General features: G+C 39.0%; 2 protein-coding genes across 5 annotated transcripts in view; one reads left to right on the forward strand and one right to left on the reverse strand.

Annotated features, from left to right (window-relative positions):
- MGAT5 (alpha-1,6-mannosylglycoprotein 6-beta-N-acetylglucosaminyltransferase) overlaps positions 1 to 13,965 on the forward strand; it is a 124,950-nt gene extending 110,985 nt beyond the window's left edge. For 2 of the 3 annotated variants that reach the window (XM_028744719.2, XM_077935637.1), the window contains exons 14-17: positions 1,719 to 1,835; positions 2,613 to 2,687; positions 3,452 to 3,609; positions 5,450 to 13,965. In XM_028744719.2, coding sequence (XP_028600552.2) covers positions 1,719 to 1,835; positions 2,613 to 2,687; positions 3,452 to 3,609; positions 5,450 to 5,648 — 549 coding nt within the window. In that variant the 3' untranslated portion in view covers positions 5,649 to 13,965. The remainder of the gene's footprint in view (positions 1 to 1,718; positions 1,836 to 2,612; positions 2,688 to 3,451; positions 3,610 to 5,449) is intronic. The other variant, XR_013394518.1, reaches the window with a different exon arrangement.
- Positions 9,042 to 18,492, reverse strand: part of TMEM163 (transmembrane protein 163) — a 79,483-nt gene continuing 70,032 nt past the window's right edge. The window contains exons 7-9 of one of the 2 annotated variants that reach the window (XR_013394527.1): positions 17,125 to 17,266; positions 15,360 to 16,708; positions 9,042 to 14,811 (exon numbers count right to left, since the gene is read on the reverse strand). Coding sequence is in view for 1 of the 2 variants with exons in the window: in XM_028744762.2 (XP_028600595.1) it covers positions 16,648 to 16,708; positions 17,125 to 17,266 (203 nt within the window). In the remaining variant the exon portion in view is untranslated. Of the gene's footprint in view, positions 16,709 to 17,124; positions 17,267 to 18,492 lie in introns of both variants that reach the window. The other variant, XM_028744762.2, reaches the window with a different exon arrangement.

An 18,492-nucleotide genomic window follows, 5' to 3' on the forward strand; every position in this document is an offset into this window, starting at 1 on the left:
AACAAAAAACAAACCACTTGAATTATTTTGCTAGACTTTAGGGGCAAGGTCCTTGCACCCCCCCCAACCTTCCCTGTGTTGGGTGATGGAGGTCTACAGTGAACTTTTACTTGCAGCCACACATTTCAAGGTTCCTGATCAGGACTCTTCTCAAATTCAAACACAGAGATAGATAGGGGGTGAGGTGGATGCGGATATTATGCCAGGGCTTGTATGCACACCCTTCTCCCTTCCCATAGATAATGGAGTTCACATGTACACTCCTGAGCATACTTCTTGTTACTTGGAAATAACAGCTTGTTCCTCAATATTTATAATGTTTTACAGTCATCACCACCTGAATCGTGTATGCTGACAGCACATAGCCTATTAAAAGAGTATAAATAAAATTCTATGATATTTGTATTTAATTCGATATAAAGAATATTTGTTTGCCTGTTTTAGTTCCTAGAAAGGGCAGTCAGAGGGGGCCATTAACTTAATAAAAGGGATAAACATAGCATGGGGGGGGGATCAATACTTTTCATAAACTGCTTGAGTGGCAATGGCCTCTTTCTGGTAAAAGAAACATTTGCTTTACAAGGTGCTTTCACTCTGTACAGGCAGCAAATATAAGCTGATAAGGATTTGTCCTCAAAATATGTCTCGACAACAAGAATTGGCTTTGTAAATATGACATTCGGAAAGTAAAGCAAGGGAGATTAGGATTGAAGGCTCCTCATTTATCTACATGTGTTAGCTGCCTTTTAGCCTTCACTGGGCAGGAAGCAAGGTCTTGCTTGCCAGCCTTTAGCTAACATTAAGAGTCATCAAACAGTGGAGTATTTTGGGCATAATGCCCAGCACTATAACTGTAGCATTAATTCTGAAGCCTTTTAGAAGAATGAGGCTATCTAGAAGTACAGGAGGTGACTCGTGGACTACAAACTCATGGGCTACCAAGGGGCTGGGACATGTGCATGTCAGTGCTTTACATGACCTCATATGCATCTCTGCCAAATGCATAATATCAGGCAAGGAAGTGGCTGCAGGAGAAAGCCAATTCAGGTGGGAACAGTTCCTTAAGAAGTAAACAGCTGCCTATAATATTTTGAAGCAAGGTAAAAGGGGATTATGGAAAGAGTGGGTGCAGAATGTTTTGGAACACCATGAAGGTAAAATACGAAAAAAGAGATGGCTTATATAGCATGTGCTCTGAATTTGTTTTTTTAAGCTGTATTAAGTTTTTCAAAACGTTAAGTAAACAAGCTACAAAAAGTGTGTCATTGCAGATGGCAACTCACAAATTAAGTAATCTTATCGAGTCTTCCAGCTTTGACACAAATGGAAATGACTGAGCATACAATTCACATATAAATACTAATTAGCTTGGCAAGAGATACTAAAGAGGTCAGAATTTAGTATCAGAATGTTAGGATACTTTATTGCAAGATACATTAAACTGTCTGCTTCCCTTTTTCAAGGTGCATTGCACTGTCCCTGACACTTATCTAGTTACTTGCCCCACATTTCAATGATTAGGTTCTATAGAAATCTTGATAGATAATTCCTTTTTGGTGACTACGATGATGTGAGCAAAGATTTGAAAACAAAGGAATAAAGAGCCCCCTAAATGGCTGGAGTGTTATGTTATCTACACATTTTGCATCTTATTGAAATTTGCCTACTGAGATGAACATGATTCCTGGAAAGATGACATTTGATCATTTTTCTTTCAGTTGACATCTCAACACCCCTATGCTGAAGTTTACATCGGGAAGCCTCATGTTTGGACTGTAAACATCAATGACCTCTCTGAAGTTGAGAAGGCAGTGAAAGCAATTTTGAATCAAAAGGTTAACAGTTTTGTGTGTTGTTGTTGTTGTTGTTGTTGTTGTTATTTTTTTTAAAACCCACTGCATTTGTAAATCAATGCATAAATATGGAACAGAAACATAGTGTGAGGTTTATCAGAAAGAGCTCAAAATGAAACTAAAAGCCTTAAATAATCCAACAAAAATAAAACTTTCTATGTTTTTTGGCTATGATGAATTAAAGCTTGTTGCAAACTCACATGGATTATTATATAAGATCCATTAATATGCAAAACCTATATATTGTAAATACCATGCAATATGCAAAATATGAATGATATTATTTCAAATGATAGATTTATATCCTGTTAAGAGCTTGAAACCAGGAGGGGGGGCACTCAGCTGATAACTCCCCACCCCTGCCCATCCAATATAGCTGGAATGTCATATTTGAATATATGTATAGATTGTACTTTGTTAAAGCAGATGCTGTTTTACTATGCATCCTGCGCAAATGAGAAGCCTCAGTGTGGGGGAAAATTACAGATCGATCGAAAAAGCACAAAATTATTTCTTTGGTAGCTGAGAGCTTTAATGGTTGGGGAAACTGGGCTAGGAAATACTACAGATGTGAAAGTTGCTGAGTGTTTTTATAGTTTAATTTCATGGTAGCAGCAATATTTAGAATGGCAGATGCCTTACTAAACAACTTCATAACTAATATCTGAGCACCTGCACAAACATATGTTACAGTGGTGCCTTGGATAATATTTTTTAAAACAACAAGAAGGAACTAAACTGCACATTTTATTTTAACAGATTGAACCTTACCTGCCCTTTGAATTCACATGTGAGGGGATGCTCCAGAGAATGAATGTTTTCATAGAGAAACAGGTATGCTCTCCAAATCCACAAATACTTGCTTTGTGAGCACAGAGATCCTGTGTAAGCCACTATATTACCAGTGCTTGTTCTCTGTTGAATAGAACTGGAATAGACTAAAGCTCATAGTTGTGCAACCAATTTCACTTAACCAGTAAACTAACTGCTAGAGGGCACTCTATGAAGCACTCTATCAGCGTCCATTTTCAGTGCTCTTTTAATATTTTTATTTTATTAGTTGGCTGTTTATTGCCTTGGGGTCCCACATTTTTAGACAGAAAACATACATTAAAAGCTGCCTTCTATTAAAACCGAACATTGGTCCATCTAGCCAGTGTGGTGTAGTGGTTAAGAGCAGTGGACTCGTGATCTGGTGAACCGGGTTCAATTCCCTGCTCCTCCATATGCAGCTGCTGGGTGACTTTGGGCTAGTCACACTTAAGTCTCTCAGCCTCACTCACCTCACAGAGTGTTTATTGTGGGGGAGGAAGAGAAAGGAGAGTCCTTAGGGTAGTGATTAAGCGGGATATCAAATCCAAACTCTTTTTCTTCTTCTAGCTGTGTATTGTTTACCCTGAGTGGTGGTGACTTTCAAGTTTCAGACAGGAGCTTGAAACAAGATTATACACTTGGCAGAGATCTAGGCAGCCCTGAGATCCATGCTGGTTACCTTACAGTCTTGACTGAACCGTCTGGAGATTGAAGCTTTGAATAACAGCAGCGTATTGAGTGAAATCACTTTTTGCCCTGTCATTATGAAATGTACTTTTTTTCAGGATTTCTGCCACGGGCAAGTGATGTGGCCCCCATTAAGTGCCCTTCAGGTTAAAATTGCTGGGTCTGGGAAATCATGTAAGCAGGTTTGTCAAGAAAATCAACTCATCTGTGAGCCATCCTTTTTCCAGCACCTGAACAAGGACAAAGACCTCTTGAAGTAAGTACTGCAGTTCCAAGGACAAGAAAAGAAAGTTGCAAGTAAACATTATCAGCATTTTGAATGTTGCTCTGGAACACGGTTTCAATCTCAGCACGAGATAAACTTCAGAGGCTTTCGAATATAATACATTTGTGTTCATGCATCTATACACCTGCATAGCACAATTTAATAGACAGAGAAAACTGAACCAAATGATGCCGTGCATGTTGCTAACCAAACAGAATTTACCATAGCTTTCCTTTGTATTGCATCCAATTCCCTGGCTTCTGCGTACGTTCACCTACAAGTTACAATTGATGTTTAGATCTACTTTCAAATACTTTCCCCTAGAATGATGTATGCAGGTACTGGCAGAAAAGAAACCCCATAACTCCCTGTATGCTCTCACGTGTGACGATATCACACATGTATGTTAGCGTACATCTATGATTGCTGAGAACTGTCTGCTAAATCATGGTTTGTTGGGGTATATGCCCCCAGTAAACTTGTCACATGGGGCAATTATTGTATGAAGTGAGTCAACTGTGGTATTAGTGTGGAAGATTTCTATTGTGTGTGTGTTGTAATTAAAGAATAATAGTAGCATTACTAGAATCATGTTTGTGAATGTGCATCTGCCACTGCTTTTTGTTCAATCATCATCATTAAAATAGTTGCCAGCTTCTAGCTTTACTCCACACTTCTGCATATACAGGTGGGTTTGCTGAATGAATTTGAAAAGTGTAAACTGGCCCATAGGCTTGGGGAATGTCCTATACAAGTCAGTCACTACTTCCCAGAGTAGAGTGTGCCACAGTGCCCAGGCAACATAATTCCCAATCACTCATTCTCACCATCACATGATTACCATTGCATGAGGAGAAGTGCAAACAAGGAGTGATTTCTGCACACTCCATCACTGTTTCTGCAGTTCACTGCTTGTTGGAAACATGCTGTACTGAAGCAGACTTGCCACATGATTTAGAACTTCCAGGGTTTCCAACTGTGCAGAGAGCCTACTTGACTAGAACAGGCAGTGTGCTGTAGATGATGGATTGGGGAAGTGGTGGGGGCCAGTGGGCTCATCCGCGCGTGGCGCTGTGGGTAAAACCTCAGCGCCTAGGACTTGCCGATTGCATGGTCGGCGGTTCGAATCCCCGTGGCGGGGTGCGCTCCTGTTGCTCGGTCCCAGCGCCTGCCAACCTAGCAGTTTGAAAGCACCCTCGGGTGCAAGTAGATAAATAGGGACCGCTTACTAGCAGGAAGGTAAACGGCATTTCCGTGTGCGGCTCTGGCTCGCCAGAGTAGCTTTGTCACGCTGGCCACGTGACCTGGAAGTGTCTGTGGACAGCGCTGGCTCCCGGCCTCTAGAGTGAGATGAGCGCACAACCCTAGAGTCTGTCAAGACTGGCCCGTACGGGCAGGGGTACCTTTACCTTTAAGGGAAGGGGGGATATAATGAATGAATAGGCCTATAGTAGAACTGCATTGTACAGATCTCATACATTCTAGTTATCCACTTTAACTGTGAACTCTATGCAACTTCATGTCAAAGAGAACTCTGAATTATAGCATTTCTGCTCATCGGTGTTTGTGTAATCAAGCGTTCTGGGATGGTGTCAATCTCTTGTAAGTGAGGCTCTGCCTTCTTGTAACACCCTTTTGAAATTATCGGTGTGATTTTTGACGTTGTGAGTTGGGCAGCTTACGGACCCGATTGCTGAGATGTCAGTTTTATGTATGAACTGAATCTCTGCATTACCTACCTTTGGAACCACGAGTTGGAAGTGCTGCTGCTGCTGCTTGCTGAATTATTGCAGGTGATATAGGTTGTCTTACTTTTCCTTTTCTTTTCCAGATACAACATTGAATGTCATACAGCTGAGTCTGCAAATGATATTGTGGTTCCATCTTTTGATGAAAAGAGAAAACACTGTGTTTTCCAGGGTGATCTCTTGTTGTTCAGCTGTGCAGGATCTCATCCAAGCCACAAAAGAATCTGCCCTTGCAGAGACTACCTTAAAGGACAAGTTGCACTTTGTAAAGACTGTCTATAGCAGCAGCTCACTTGACTTGATGAAGGGACAAAAGAGCCAGTGGCTTAGTGAGAGCTGCTGCCATTTCTTGCACTTTGGTACTGCAGGCAGAACAATTGCTGAAGAGAAAAATCTGTACCACGATGGAACAGAAAAGTGATTTTAAAAAATCTCAAATGATTTATATTTTTTTTCCTAAGCAAGCAATTCCAGTGACACAGAAATCTCCTTAATTTACTTAAGGAGGTAAAAAACAAAGTTCAGCATTTTGTAAGGGTAAATTAAGAGTGTGGGTTTCTTTTACCAACAACTCCTCATGATCAACAACTTTTCTGAATATTATTTCCAGTACAAAGAAACAGACCTGGAAGAGATTGGTCAGTACAGGAAAGACTAACACAATCCTGGGTACATTGTTCATAGGAGTCTTCTGAATCCTGAATGGCTGGTGAACATGGAACTACAACGGAACACAGCGACAGAATATCTATTGGTTTTTATCTCATCTGACACATTCTGCAAATTCACAGCCGTGTAGTGGTCTTCACATAGCTAAGCAAGTAGCACCATTAACTGGTGGCTTCCTGAGTCGCAGATACTTTTGGTTTGATAATGGATTATGATTGTGCCATTCATCGGGGCTTCTAAGCCACATAAGCATAATATTTAAAATGTATGGTCTTGTCTAGAATTATGAGTGTACCCCTCTTTCCCAGTCCCACGAAGTTTTGTTGTAGGGTGGTGACTAGACATACTGTTAGATCACTGAAAATAAAATGGTGCCATTGGAGCAATATTTTCCTCGGTATAAGGTGGAGAAACAGTGACTGAAAGTTGAAAATAGAAGTGAGGCAGTCAAATCGTGCTGGTCTGTTTTTGACAGCTTGGGGAGATCTAACAAGCTTTTATAGGATGGATGGACAGACATGAACAAAACAATGACTATAAGCAAGTGAGACCTCTTCCTGAAGTCCTTAATTAAAAGTAGGTGTGCTGCAGCAGGTTGGTAGTGTTACAATTTGAGATTAATCCAGAGAATTGAACTCAGATTTGTTTGTAGATCAGCTTTTGCTCTTTTTTTTTTTAAAGGAAAAAGGGGTTGCTTTTGCAGCACAGCTGACATCTTTAAAAGCACTGTTTGTGGAAGGCATTGGATAGAAAGACATTGGATAGAAAATGGATGCTTCCTCACTTTGAAGCTAAAAGCTACCACAGGTTGGCAAGAAAAAACTTGGACCATTTTCAATATTATATCAGAGTACGATACTTCAGTTATTTGCTTCTTTCCCCTCTACCCTAAATATTACTTACTATATCTACTGGTGGGATAATTCACTCCTTTCTGTTCTTTTGTAATGTAACTTAATTCATTATTTGGCATTCACTGTTTATTGTGGGAAGCACTCAAGTATCTTTTGACATACCAAAGACCATAAGGGAAAAGACCTCTCTCAAATCATTGAGATAGAGTCTTTCTTTCTTTCTTTCTTTTTTTAAGAACTATTTCATATCAGCAGGGCATAGCTCCAGAAATGTTTGACAAGACTAAAAACTTTTAATTGTATGTGCATAGGATTAAAAATTAGCAGTGGCTGGCCCAAATTCCAGTAACTTGTGACTGGCTTTTGTGTGATGTCTTGGATTTCTGTAATAGTTAACACTTGGAATCTAGCCTTGTGTGTTAAGTTACCAAGCAGTTTCTGCCCCACACTTGTAAGTACATGGGAGCCCATCCCTCCTTCCTTCCTTTTAAAAATGATCACTCTTCAACTTTGATACCCTTGTTGGTGATTGACTTTTTTATTCTAATGTGTTCTTTATGAGGACAGACCGTCATCAAACTAGACCTGGCAATAAACAAAGCACTACCAATTGCTGCTGCAGCAAAAATGTTTGAGAATATATGTGCTGAAAATCATCTTAGCACATTCAGATTAGTTTGGCTTTAGTAACGGGGCCAGTTCCAATCTAATATTTCTTCTCCAGAGAAAGATATAAATTAAACGTCAATATACAATTTTACAAATCTGATCATTTGCTTAGATATTTTTCTTTCAGCAATAACATAGATTTTGTCCTCTATTGCAACATTTTTAATGTGTTTTTGTTTTCATACATAGCATCAAACGAACCCCAAGAGAAGGATTTGAGTTTTGTTAGTTTGTTGGTGCAATGAATAACATAGTCTTTCAGCAGGGGGTATATCTGTAAATTGCTAGTTTAGACATACTGTATGTTGGCCAAAAAAAAAAAAAATGCTATGTGGTTATAATGAGTTGCGGTGTACTGAGAAGGTATAATTGATAACATTATTGTAGGGTGGTATCTGAGTAAGCCGTATTCAGAGCAGGCCACTGAAATGAATGGACTTAAGTTATGACTAACTTCAAGTCATTGGGTTTACTCTGCATATGACATGGTCTCCCATTATTTCTTCAAGTGTTTTATGATATCACTGAGAATAGGATCAGACCTTTGATAGGCTCATCCAGTTATTTCATAGCTGCGTTTTTTAAAATAACAGTAATTGTGGAAGAGAAATGAATTTGTGTATTAGCCTTATTATGGTGTTTACTATGAAGACTTGGTAGATGGTACAAAAGAAGAGTTTCAGCTAACCATGTTGTAGTTAGTACAGGGTCAGTGGGCCTCATACTTTTTTAGCATCGAAATGTGGAAGCAAATTAAACTTGTACCATGATCCAGGCTATCTAGAAGGTTTTTCTTCAAACCTATCTCTATGGATACCTTTAATGAAGGACACATTGAAAACAAATGCCTTCATAATCCTCTGCCAGCATAAAGAGCAGATGGCAGGTGATGATTAAGGTGGTTTTTCATTAAAGCCAGACAAACTTATAGGTATATTTGAGGGGAATGCCTTTCTTGACTGAAACCTGGACCATTTTTTAAAAGTTCAAATGCAGAAATGTGGTATTTCACTTCAGGATTATTAGATCATCTAAGGGGATAAATAGAATTGCAAATCATTTTGGCAGGTTTTGGCTTTGGGTGTAGTGGGCTACAATTCATGGAGCTCCCTGAAGTCTAAAATAAGATGAAAGAACACATCATGCTAGAAGCATCATGTCTTCATATATCAAAAATTTCTCCCTTATTTTACAAGTTTGTAACTTGGTATTTTTTTTTAAAAGAAATCTTGTTCTGAGAGATCACCAAAACCTGAGAGAAGCATTTACATAATTTATTTTTAAAGAACTTTAACATTAAAGCTTACCTTTGAAAGGTAAAGATTGAATACACTGTTTAAAAATGCCAATAAAAACCTCATTTATTTCATATATGCAAGTTGATTTGCACATCTATAAATAGGTATGCTTTTCAGTACATTTCACCTAGTTTTGATCATTTGTCTCTCTTGTGGTTCATAGAAGCAGTTGTGGTTGGGGGGGGTTGGTTTCTGCATGGCAGTGTTGAAGCACATTCTGCTAATATGTGTGCCTTTTATTTTATTTTTTATTTTAAATTAATTGTGTGTTTGGGATGTGAACATTGCCTGAGCAATTATAATGGAACACTAATTTGAGGATTTATATACTTTCTGTAAATATTGGTATGATTTATAAAGAGTATTTTTTAATATTGGAGAAAAGACAAAGCAAAAGTACGTACTACAAGCTGCAACAACTCAAAGAGAATGCTACCTATTGATATTTGTACTTGAATGTTTGTGTCTAAACACAATGTGCTTATATATGATGCATTATCCATGCTAAATCTTAGTAAAGGAGGGAGGAGAGAATATAGTTAGCTAATACCCATCTGCCTGGTCTTAAATGGTTTGGTAGTTTACTTTTCATGTTCCAAGTGACAGGAAATTGCTGACGTCCAATATCAAAGAACTAGAAATGTAAATTGGTATGTACATGATTTTTCTCTCTCTCAAAAGAATGCAGTTCAGTATGTTCTTCTATAAATTACTAGTACTTCACTGGCATGATCTTTTGAATAGGTTATTTTCTTGTAGAAAATGAAGTTCTTAGCACAAACTTTCGCAGGTGTGAAGGTGCTCCGGTTAAGTTCTTCACATTTAGTCGTATGTAAGGTTGACCACATGAGCACTCAAGAAGTTGTTTAGGGAGACAAGTCCCCTCCTCTTTTTCTTCAAAGGAGGTGTAATTGCTCATCCCTGTAGCATCAGAGTGTTCATGTCCCCTAGCTCAGGTTCACACAGCTACCATGGCATGCTATGTGCTTCTAACGTTTGCACCACTCTTGTAGAATAAGGATTATCAGAAACCTAACACCAAGTCACAAGGAGCAGCCTAACCTCCTCAAGCAAGCAAGTGCACAAAGACTGGTGTTGTATGGGTCTACCTATGCACTTCCTTAAAAATAGAGTCAGATATACTACAGGATAAATTTAAAAGTGGTGACATTTGTAATCTGAGTAGCACTGGGCTTCCTTCTTTTTGCAAATTGCCACAGAGAAGAACCTTGCCTACCAACATGACTGAACACTCGCATGTTATTTTGTCAGTGTGGCTCTGGTTATATAGCTGTCCAATATGGAGAATTTTTAGTGTGTGTAAGTAGCCCCTAAATCAATTTCTCTGAAAAGTCTATGGAAATTTCCAAATGTATTTAGCATTGTAATTAATCATTCAGCATTTTATACCTTGATGGTACGATGCCCACTGGTTGTCTGACAGGCTGCTTAGTTTTAAAAAATGGACTTGGGAGCAATTCAGGGACAGTTCACTACGTCCCCGTCCCCCCCAATAACTTTTGTTGCAAACGTTCTGAGGCACACAATTGAATTAACTACATAATGCAGTGGCCTCCCCGTAATTAGTGCCTTTGTTTTTGTATTTTTGACAGTGAGCTTTCTAAAGAAAGAATAGCCTTTATACAGGTTCTGAATTGAAAAGGGTGTCGTGACTGCTACAAAATCACTGTGCATTCGCAATGGATGTTAGTACTAGTAATTGTGATGGGTTATGCCTGAAGATTATAAATCTCAATAGGTTTCATACAATACTAGATCATTGCTTCCAGCCTTTTGGGCAAAGTAGAGGCCATTCATATTCTAGGTATCTCCTGTTTATTTAGTGCAACAAGTGAAGAGAGTTATTGTTGAGAAGGCATTTATAGGTGTGTTAAGCTGGTTATGCAGTACATCCTCTAGCTTTGATTATATGCGGTGCTCTATGGCTGTTGTCAAATGCAACAAGCAATTGCAATTGTCATGCAAGTGTTGTTTTTTTTTTAAAAAATTAAGTATCAACGTGCAGAGTTGTCCATAGCCCATTAATGTACTTAGTAATAGCTGGTCCCTTGCACCCTTTGATAAAAATCTTATCTTTCATCCACAATAAGAACCTTTTAAAAAAAAAAGTCTTGTTCAAGGGAGGCATCTTCCAACAATCCATCTTAATCTATCAAATGGCTTTTTCCTTTTTTTTTTAAAAAAAAAAGCTGGGTGTTTTGCTGTTAACAGCATGATTAGGTGTTCTTTGAACCCAATTCCCCTACCATACACCTAATATGAAACCATACAAAGATGCTATAGCAATTATTTTACTTTGATTGGTTCTCAGCAGTTTTAAATGATTGGTGTGGTTTCTGCTTTGCTAAAGGAACCCTATACACCATTTTTATAGACGGTCTTTTTGCTTAATTTTTTTTTATCAATAACTTTAGAGTTAATAAAGTACCATTCCAACTTAAATTATCGGTGCCATCACATTAAAATAGCATAGGTACACAGAAAGAGACATTTTCAAGGTCTTTTCTGCATTCTCTTCCACCAGAACAACCTTGCAAGGAAATTCAGGAACAGGTGCATCCTTCCAACCCAGGCCAATTTGTATCACGTTAACCTTCCTTCCACATGAAACGAGACTAATTCAAAATAACTGAAATTACAATCTCCTGCTTATAATGTTGCAAGAATAATTAGGCTTGTTCTGCAGAAAACTTAGTAAATAGTCACTCAGGTGCTTGAACTAGAAATTGCCTTAAGGCAGTGCTGTGGACCTGGTGGTCCTCCAGCTTTTACTGCAGTCCCATTATACCTGACCACTGCTGTCGCCAGTCAGTGCTGATAGCATTTGGGAGTCTAGCAGCACCTGGAAAGCAAGAGAGTGGCTATTTAAGAAGCTTTGCTGATGGCTAGTGCTATTTTTATAGAAAAAGATGCTGGAACTCACCCTGAACACCTCCCTTGTTCTCTTATCATGGCAATGGCACCCACCTGAGAGGTGCCAGAACTGAGTTCCGGCTGGGACAAAAAAAATCCTCCTCATGGCTCACAGTGCAGCTAGGGCTTTCTTTTTCTCACTTTGGAGCAAAGCTGGTTTAGGGAAAAGCACATCAGAATGCAGCATTTTATATGAAACAACAGGGCAGATATGAATTGCAGCTAAACATGTGCACACCACTTCCCAAACCAGGAGTGTACTGGATACAAAGTAAACAGGCCAAACTACTCTCACTACTCTTAAACTACTCTTAAGTGCAGATATTTTAACAACCACAGTTAAGTGCAGATATTTTAACAACCACAGTTAAGTGCAGATATTTTAACAACCACAGTTAAGCAGTTGGAATCAATTTAAAGCAACCAAAATTACTGTCTAGTTTCAATTGAGCATTCTCTGTTGTCCTTTGTTTTACTAGGATAGGTAGCAGCTACTGTGGAGTGAATGTAAATGAGGATTCAGACCACACAGCATACATGACTAGCATATAAAATAAGAGCGTGCTGGATCAGGCCAATGGCCCATCTAGTCCAGCATCCTGTTCTCACAGTGGCTGAACAAGTTGCATATGGAAAACTAATGCAGCAGGAGAACTTCAGACATAAGACTCACACCTGCAGCAACTTCCACATTCCATCTGCTGTAAGCAATTGGATTCTAATGGCCAGTATTGATCTCTTTCTCGTATCTGTGCTTGTTTCTATTTACCCCAGTCTCCTGAATTTGATTTCCAGTACCTTAAGCTTCTTATACTGAGTCTAATGCTTTGCTCATGCTTTGCTGCTTCTTATTCTAAAATTTTCTAAATCTCTTCTGGATGTAAAATTCCCATAGTAAAGACTGAACATATTGTGCATAAATTGACTATATAACAGAGCAGGTAGGAAGGTCAGCCAATATATTGCAAATGTTAAAGTGTGTGTATATATATGTGTTATGCTATAGAAATAGCATATACAAGATGGATGTACCTTAGTATTATATCTTACCGAGTACTATATATTCAGGACACTGAATGATGCTACTTAACTATGCCCTGTCGTTTTATATTTATATAAACGAATTAATTTCCTTGGTATTGATGTGTACATGAAGGTACCAGCTTTGCTTAACAATCCACCATTTGGAGTGTGTTTGTATCAAGTGACCCCCCCCCCCCACTACTACAATTATGAAAATGACTTCTTATATTAGAATTGGCTATATGCTGTATATAGCAGTAGGTGTTTATGGGACACTTTGAATTGCTAGTCCTAATTAAACTTTTCCTTGAACCCAATGCCACACGGCAAATAGTTTACAATATGACTTTTCAAAGGAAAGAAACCTACCAGTTCCAAGGACTGTTTGCCAGGTGTATGTAAATTATTTCACCTACATAATGCATCGGTAACACCCGCCCCACTGAGAGGTACTGGCAAACCATGCAGAAGGCTTGCATAGTTTACTGAAACCCGGGTTCTAAGCAATCAACAAAACAAAGCTTACCTCCCAACTTAGACTTGTCCCATTTTTTAGAACAGAAAGCAGTGAGTAGTACATATATTCACCACTCTCCTGTTTCACTAAAATAAGCTAAGCAGTCCACAGCCAGGGGTCAAGATCACAACATTAACATTTGGCTAGTAAGAGAAACCCTTAAAAAAAGTAAGTAGTGGGTTTTTTCCAGAAGTGTGCAACAGAGAATAGCAAGTCACTGACTATCTCTATAAATATAACATTGAAAGTGAAAACATTGTTTGTAATGAGAAGTAAAGTGTTAGCTTCCGAGTTCTGAGTATTGTTCAGCGGAGTAGTAGGTTAAGGTTTAATAAGGATTTTAATCTGTTTCACGAGCACTGATTATGTTTTTTAAAACAATACATGCTTGAAATTTTGTGCGGGGGTTTTATTTCTTAAATTGTGTTCCGTTATATTTTGTTTAAGCAGGTTGCTTCACAGCAAGTAACTGTAAAATTAGAAGATTAACAACATGGGAAACTTAAAACCAAGGTGTAAATATGTCTGTATTCTCATGGCTGACAATGCTTCCTTCCCCCACCCCCCACCCCCACAAACTGTTGTAGGGCAAACTAGGGAAAATTTTATTTTTCAATAAACTTTTTCTTGTGTGACTGCGTTGTTTTCACCCTTTCTTTCTTCCATCCAACCACACTGCTTGAAAATAAAATTAAGATCAGAGTTTTCTTATAAATGACTCTGATAGTTATTAAAACAGAGGAAGCCAAAAGCACACTTTTCCCTCTTTCAAGAATTGAACCTCTCTGCTTTCATTTTTCTGCTTTTGGTGTGTTTTTTTAAAAGGGGGATAGTTACATTGTATAATAGACTATCTTGCCAATGCAACTAATATTCCCCTGCTATAAAAGTCATGAAATCAGCCTTACACATATGGGTGTGAGGCCTGGTTGATGGTTTCACAGCACAAGCTCTGTATGCCTGAAACAAAGGCGTCAGAAAAACAGTAGAAGCCGTAAATATGTGCCCAAGTATGAATATCAGTGGCAATACCAATTAATCTATACACCATCGGGGCTGCCAGCTCTTGGTACATTTTGTACCAAGCTCTTGGGGCCTGTTGATACATTTGCTTATGGGCTTATGGGCACTAACTAAATGCATGGTGCGACTATTCCGTTTGCTATACAATCAATGCTTCTTTCAAGGCTGGGAGAGGAGATGCTGTGGCCTTCTGGGAATACCTCTATTGGCACATGTATGCCCACTGGTACCATATTGGCAATCCGTGCTGTGTACACCAAGGGATCTTTATTTAACCATGCCGAGCACACACACACACACACACACACACACACACACACACACACACACAGTTGGGATCCTAAGCTTTTATTCTGTGAGCAGAAGGAATTCCTAGAGGAAAAGTCCTCTATGCAGAGAAAGCTAGCTGGCCAATTCATTGCTTGGAATCCACGACTCTTTTTTGTAACAGATCCCTCCTAGAGTGGGAGAAAATATTTGCATCATTTCTACCAACTGACCCCATATGTTGCTGTAGAGGACTAGATGCCAAATGTGTTTAACAGGGTTTCTCTGGAGGAGATTATAGACCTGATTTATTACGAGAATCCTCATTTCTGAGGTGGTAAGGTGTCACATAGAGAATGAACTTCATTGTTAACACTGTCAGACACCCTTCAACAAGCAGTTTCAGGCAATTGCACTTCAGTGTTTTTTAATTGGAGATAAGCATTTTTTTTAAATAAAAATGTTTAATGCCTACACCTACTACCATCAGTCTCAAATTTTGAGTTCTGCGCAGATTTACTATATAGCAGGTGTAAGAAAAAACATATAAAAGAAGGGTAGAGGAGCTGCTGTGTTGGCTACTCAGTATGTGACTACTGTATATGTAAGCTTTTATTCCACATACGTATTTCTGTGGAAGCAGCTGCCTGGGCAAACGTCTCATTTTGACCTTTGCAAAATGCAGTATCAAAACAGTAAGAGGTACGAATTTATGTTTTGATAATTTCTGCATACTCACCAAATGTTAAACTCATGTAGAAATGGCTTCATGGCTGAAAAAATGGCAGCAACATTTCAGAGGGCTTTTCTACAAGACGACTTGTTCTATTGAGGAAGCAATCTTGAACACACTTACAAGTTAGTAAGCACCACTGAAGACAGCAGGACTTAACTTTAAATAATTACATAGATTGTATTGTTAATGTATTATCTAGAGAGCTTTTTTAAAGGTTAATTACAGGTACTGTATAAAATAGGTAACAGCTTTATTGATTTACATGATGGGAGTCATAACTTGTAATCCAGATATTAAATTACATAAGATGGTGGGTGGGAACATGGAACACCTACAGAACAGCCTAACTAACAGTAGAAAGGCTATCTTACTACCACCTTGAAACCATCACTTTTACCAGACAACAGGACACCCATGTATTTACCCATATATACCGCTACATAAGTGCATAATACAGCCATAGACATATAATCAAAAACTACCCCCTCTTGCTTTTTTGGCTTTTGCCTGTACATTAACACCTTGTGCTTATTTTGTCTGTGCAACTTAATATATTTCATAATGTGTTGCTTCATATTTATGCAGTGCAGAGAATTTTAGAAAATAGTATGAAATTCACATTAGATTCTTTGAATTTAAAAATGGAGCAGTTTGGGAAAGGGAGTTGATTTGAAGCTGGTGGGGTGGGGATTAATTCCATGCATCAAGAAGTGTCTGTTGGCCCCCATAAGCTAAGTACAATACCACTGAGTTCTGTGCAGAAGACATTGGGAATGTCTCACTTGCTGGCACATTCTGGAACGCTGGTGGCAACGTAACTAAAGGCCATCTCTTGTCTATATTAGATGCAGTAGTAGTCTCTTGTCTATAGAAGCTCATGCCATAATAAACCTGTTAGTCCTTAAGGTGCCATGGTAAAAGACTACTGTGGCTGCGCCCTCTCGGGTTTGGCTCCTTTATACAGGCATCTGTTGTGTTGAAGAACTCTTAATATTCCAGAAGACAAAACATGGCGGCTTGATTAGAACTGTGCACTTTGCTCGTCTCAGTTACCATTTGCAGGATTTTAAATAGCACACACAAAAGAAAACGGCTGCTTGTTGCTACTTTTGCCAAGATCTAAGCGGTGTACATATTTGCCTAATTGTACAGATTGACCTTTTCTTGGAAAGATAATGTAAAAAGAAAATATACCATGAGAAACAAAGTGCAATCTTGTAAATATAATTGGCACCATTTGCCAGGATGTAGTACGTTATCACATTTTGCAAAAGTCCATGGTGCTCTGTCTTTATTCAAACATTTCATAATGACGTGTTTGCCGTACACGAGGAACCATGTCCACAAGTAGTCTGGAAATGAAAGCACATGTTGATGAAGGACAAAAGTCACAAGTTGTAAGCAGAAAATCATGGACAATGGTGCTGGAAGATTTTTGAGAATATATCTTTGTATTCTATCCAGAGCTCAACCACTGCAAAGTAGATTTTGATAAGGTGGATTCTAAAAGGTGTTCTAAGCAAGGCATGCAATTGTAAGTCACCCAATACATTGATATTTAAGCAATGAAACTTTGTAGCAATAAGGTAGTAAGGGCAATGGTAAATATTGACGATACACCACAGCAAAGTAAGTGCAACATCTCAGGAAATGGTGTTGAGGTTGCTACCCATGCCTCAAGCCTCATATACAAGGAACAGATCATCACAGTATCTGTTAAGCATGCAAACACAAAGAATAAGGTGAAAAAAGGAACAACTTCACTTACTTCGCTCCATAGGCAAATATTGTCAGTCCAATTAGAACACCTATACTTCCATCCAGGTACCAAACAGCAGCATTGTGTTTAAAAACCTCCGCACTTATAAGAATGGAGAATCCCATTATTCCTCCTACCAGAGAGTTGAAACCTGAAATAAAAAGTATAAATTTAGACTTGTCCAAGAACCAGAGATTTTGCTCATGAGTTTAATGAGTTACATGCGTACCATTGTCAACTCACATAAAATAAACCCACTAAGAAATTTAAGCTTTTCCAGGTACTGGCCACAAGATGTCACTCTGATCATGTGTCTCACATGAAAATACTGACCACTTTGATACTGCAAGGTGTTCTTTTATCAGACTTTGCTTATGTTTACATTATGATAGATAGGAATCTAGGATAAGTGCAGAGAACATGCATCTCCCTTCATCACAGAGCTTGTTCTGTAGGTTTTAAAGAAACCTACAACAGCTTGGCTAACTCTCACCCACCCTTCATTGCCTTTTCCCTAGAGGTCTCTCTATATAGAGAGCCAGAATGTCTGAGCATTTAGGAATTCATAAAGGCTCAAGTAATCCTCTGCATCCAAGTGCTAAGGATGGTTTTTGTATTCACTGCAGTGCCTTGGAATTTCCACCACTCATCCCACCTTTGAATAGTTAATACTTGTACTTCAAACTACTCAATTTCTTCCTAGTTCTCACTCAGGTACCCACACCATTTTACAGCAATGCGAACCAGGCATTCTAACTTCTCTCTGTAATGCAGTTTCACTCTATGCATGTCTATCCAGCATCTGGCATCTTCACACCCTATTCGTAATTAGATTCCTTCCATCTCTGCTGCCTCTTAGGGTGCTGGTCCAAGCAGAATGCTGTCTTTGGGTGCTTCCATATGCGGGCCAATAGGCATTTCAGATCAGACTGCTATGTGTGTATTCAACATGTTAGTTTCCACACATTCCTGTTTGTTTCCCCCCAGTCATGGCTATTCATTGCTGTTCCACTGCTTGCCACTCACACTAGAAGATGGAGGTTGCTGGAATGACTCTGGAGGGCTTTTTGGTTCTACACTCAAGTTACTCCTACCCTGCCATTCATTGCTTTTTCTGTTCTGGGCATGCCCTGAGGCACTGCTGCACTTTGCCCTCACCACCTAATCATATGCATTATGGTGCCAAATGTGTGCTGGGAGGGGGGGTGCCTTATTTCATGAGCACCCAATCTATTGCTGGGGGTGGGCACCGAAGATCCCCTTGGGGGGGAAATCACTGGAATGAAAACTACTTCAAAGGGCAATAAAAACAGCAAAAGCACCCTACTTCAGCTCAGCCTAATCGCAATCAGCCTTCCCTTGTTTACCATACTAACA

Source organism: Podarcis muralis, chromosome 1 (genome assembly GCF_964188315.1).
Source record: "Podarcis muralis chromosome 1, rPodMur119.hap1.1, whole genome shotgun sequence".
NCBI lineage: Eukaryota > Metazoa > Chordata > Lepidosauria > Squamata > Lacertidae > Podarcis > Podarcis muralis.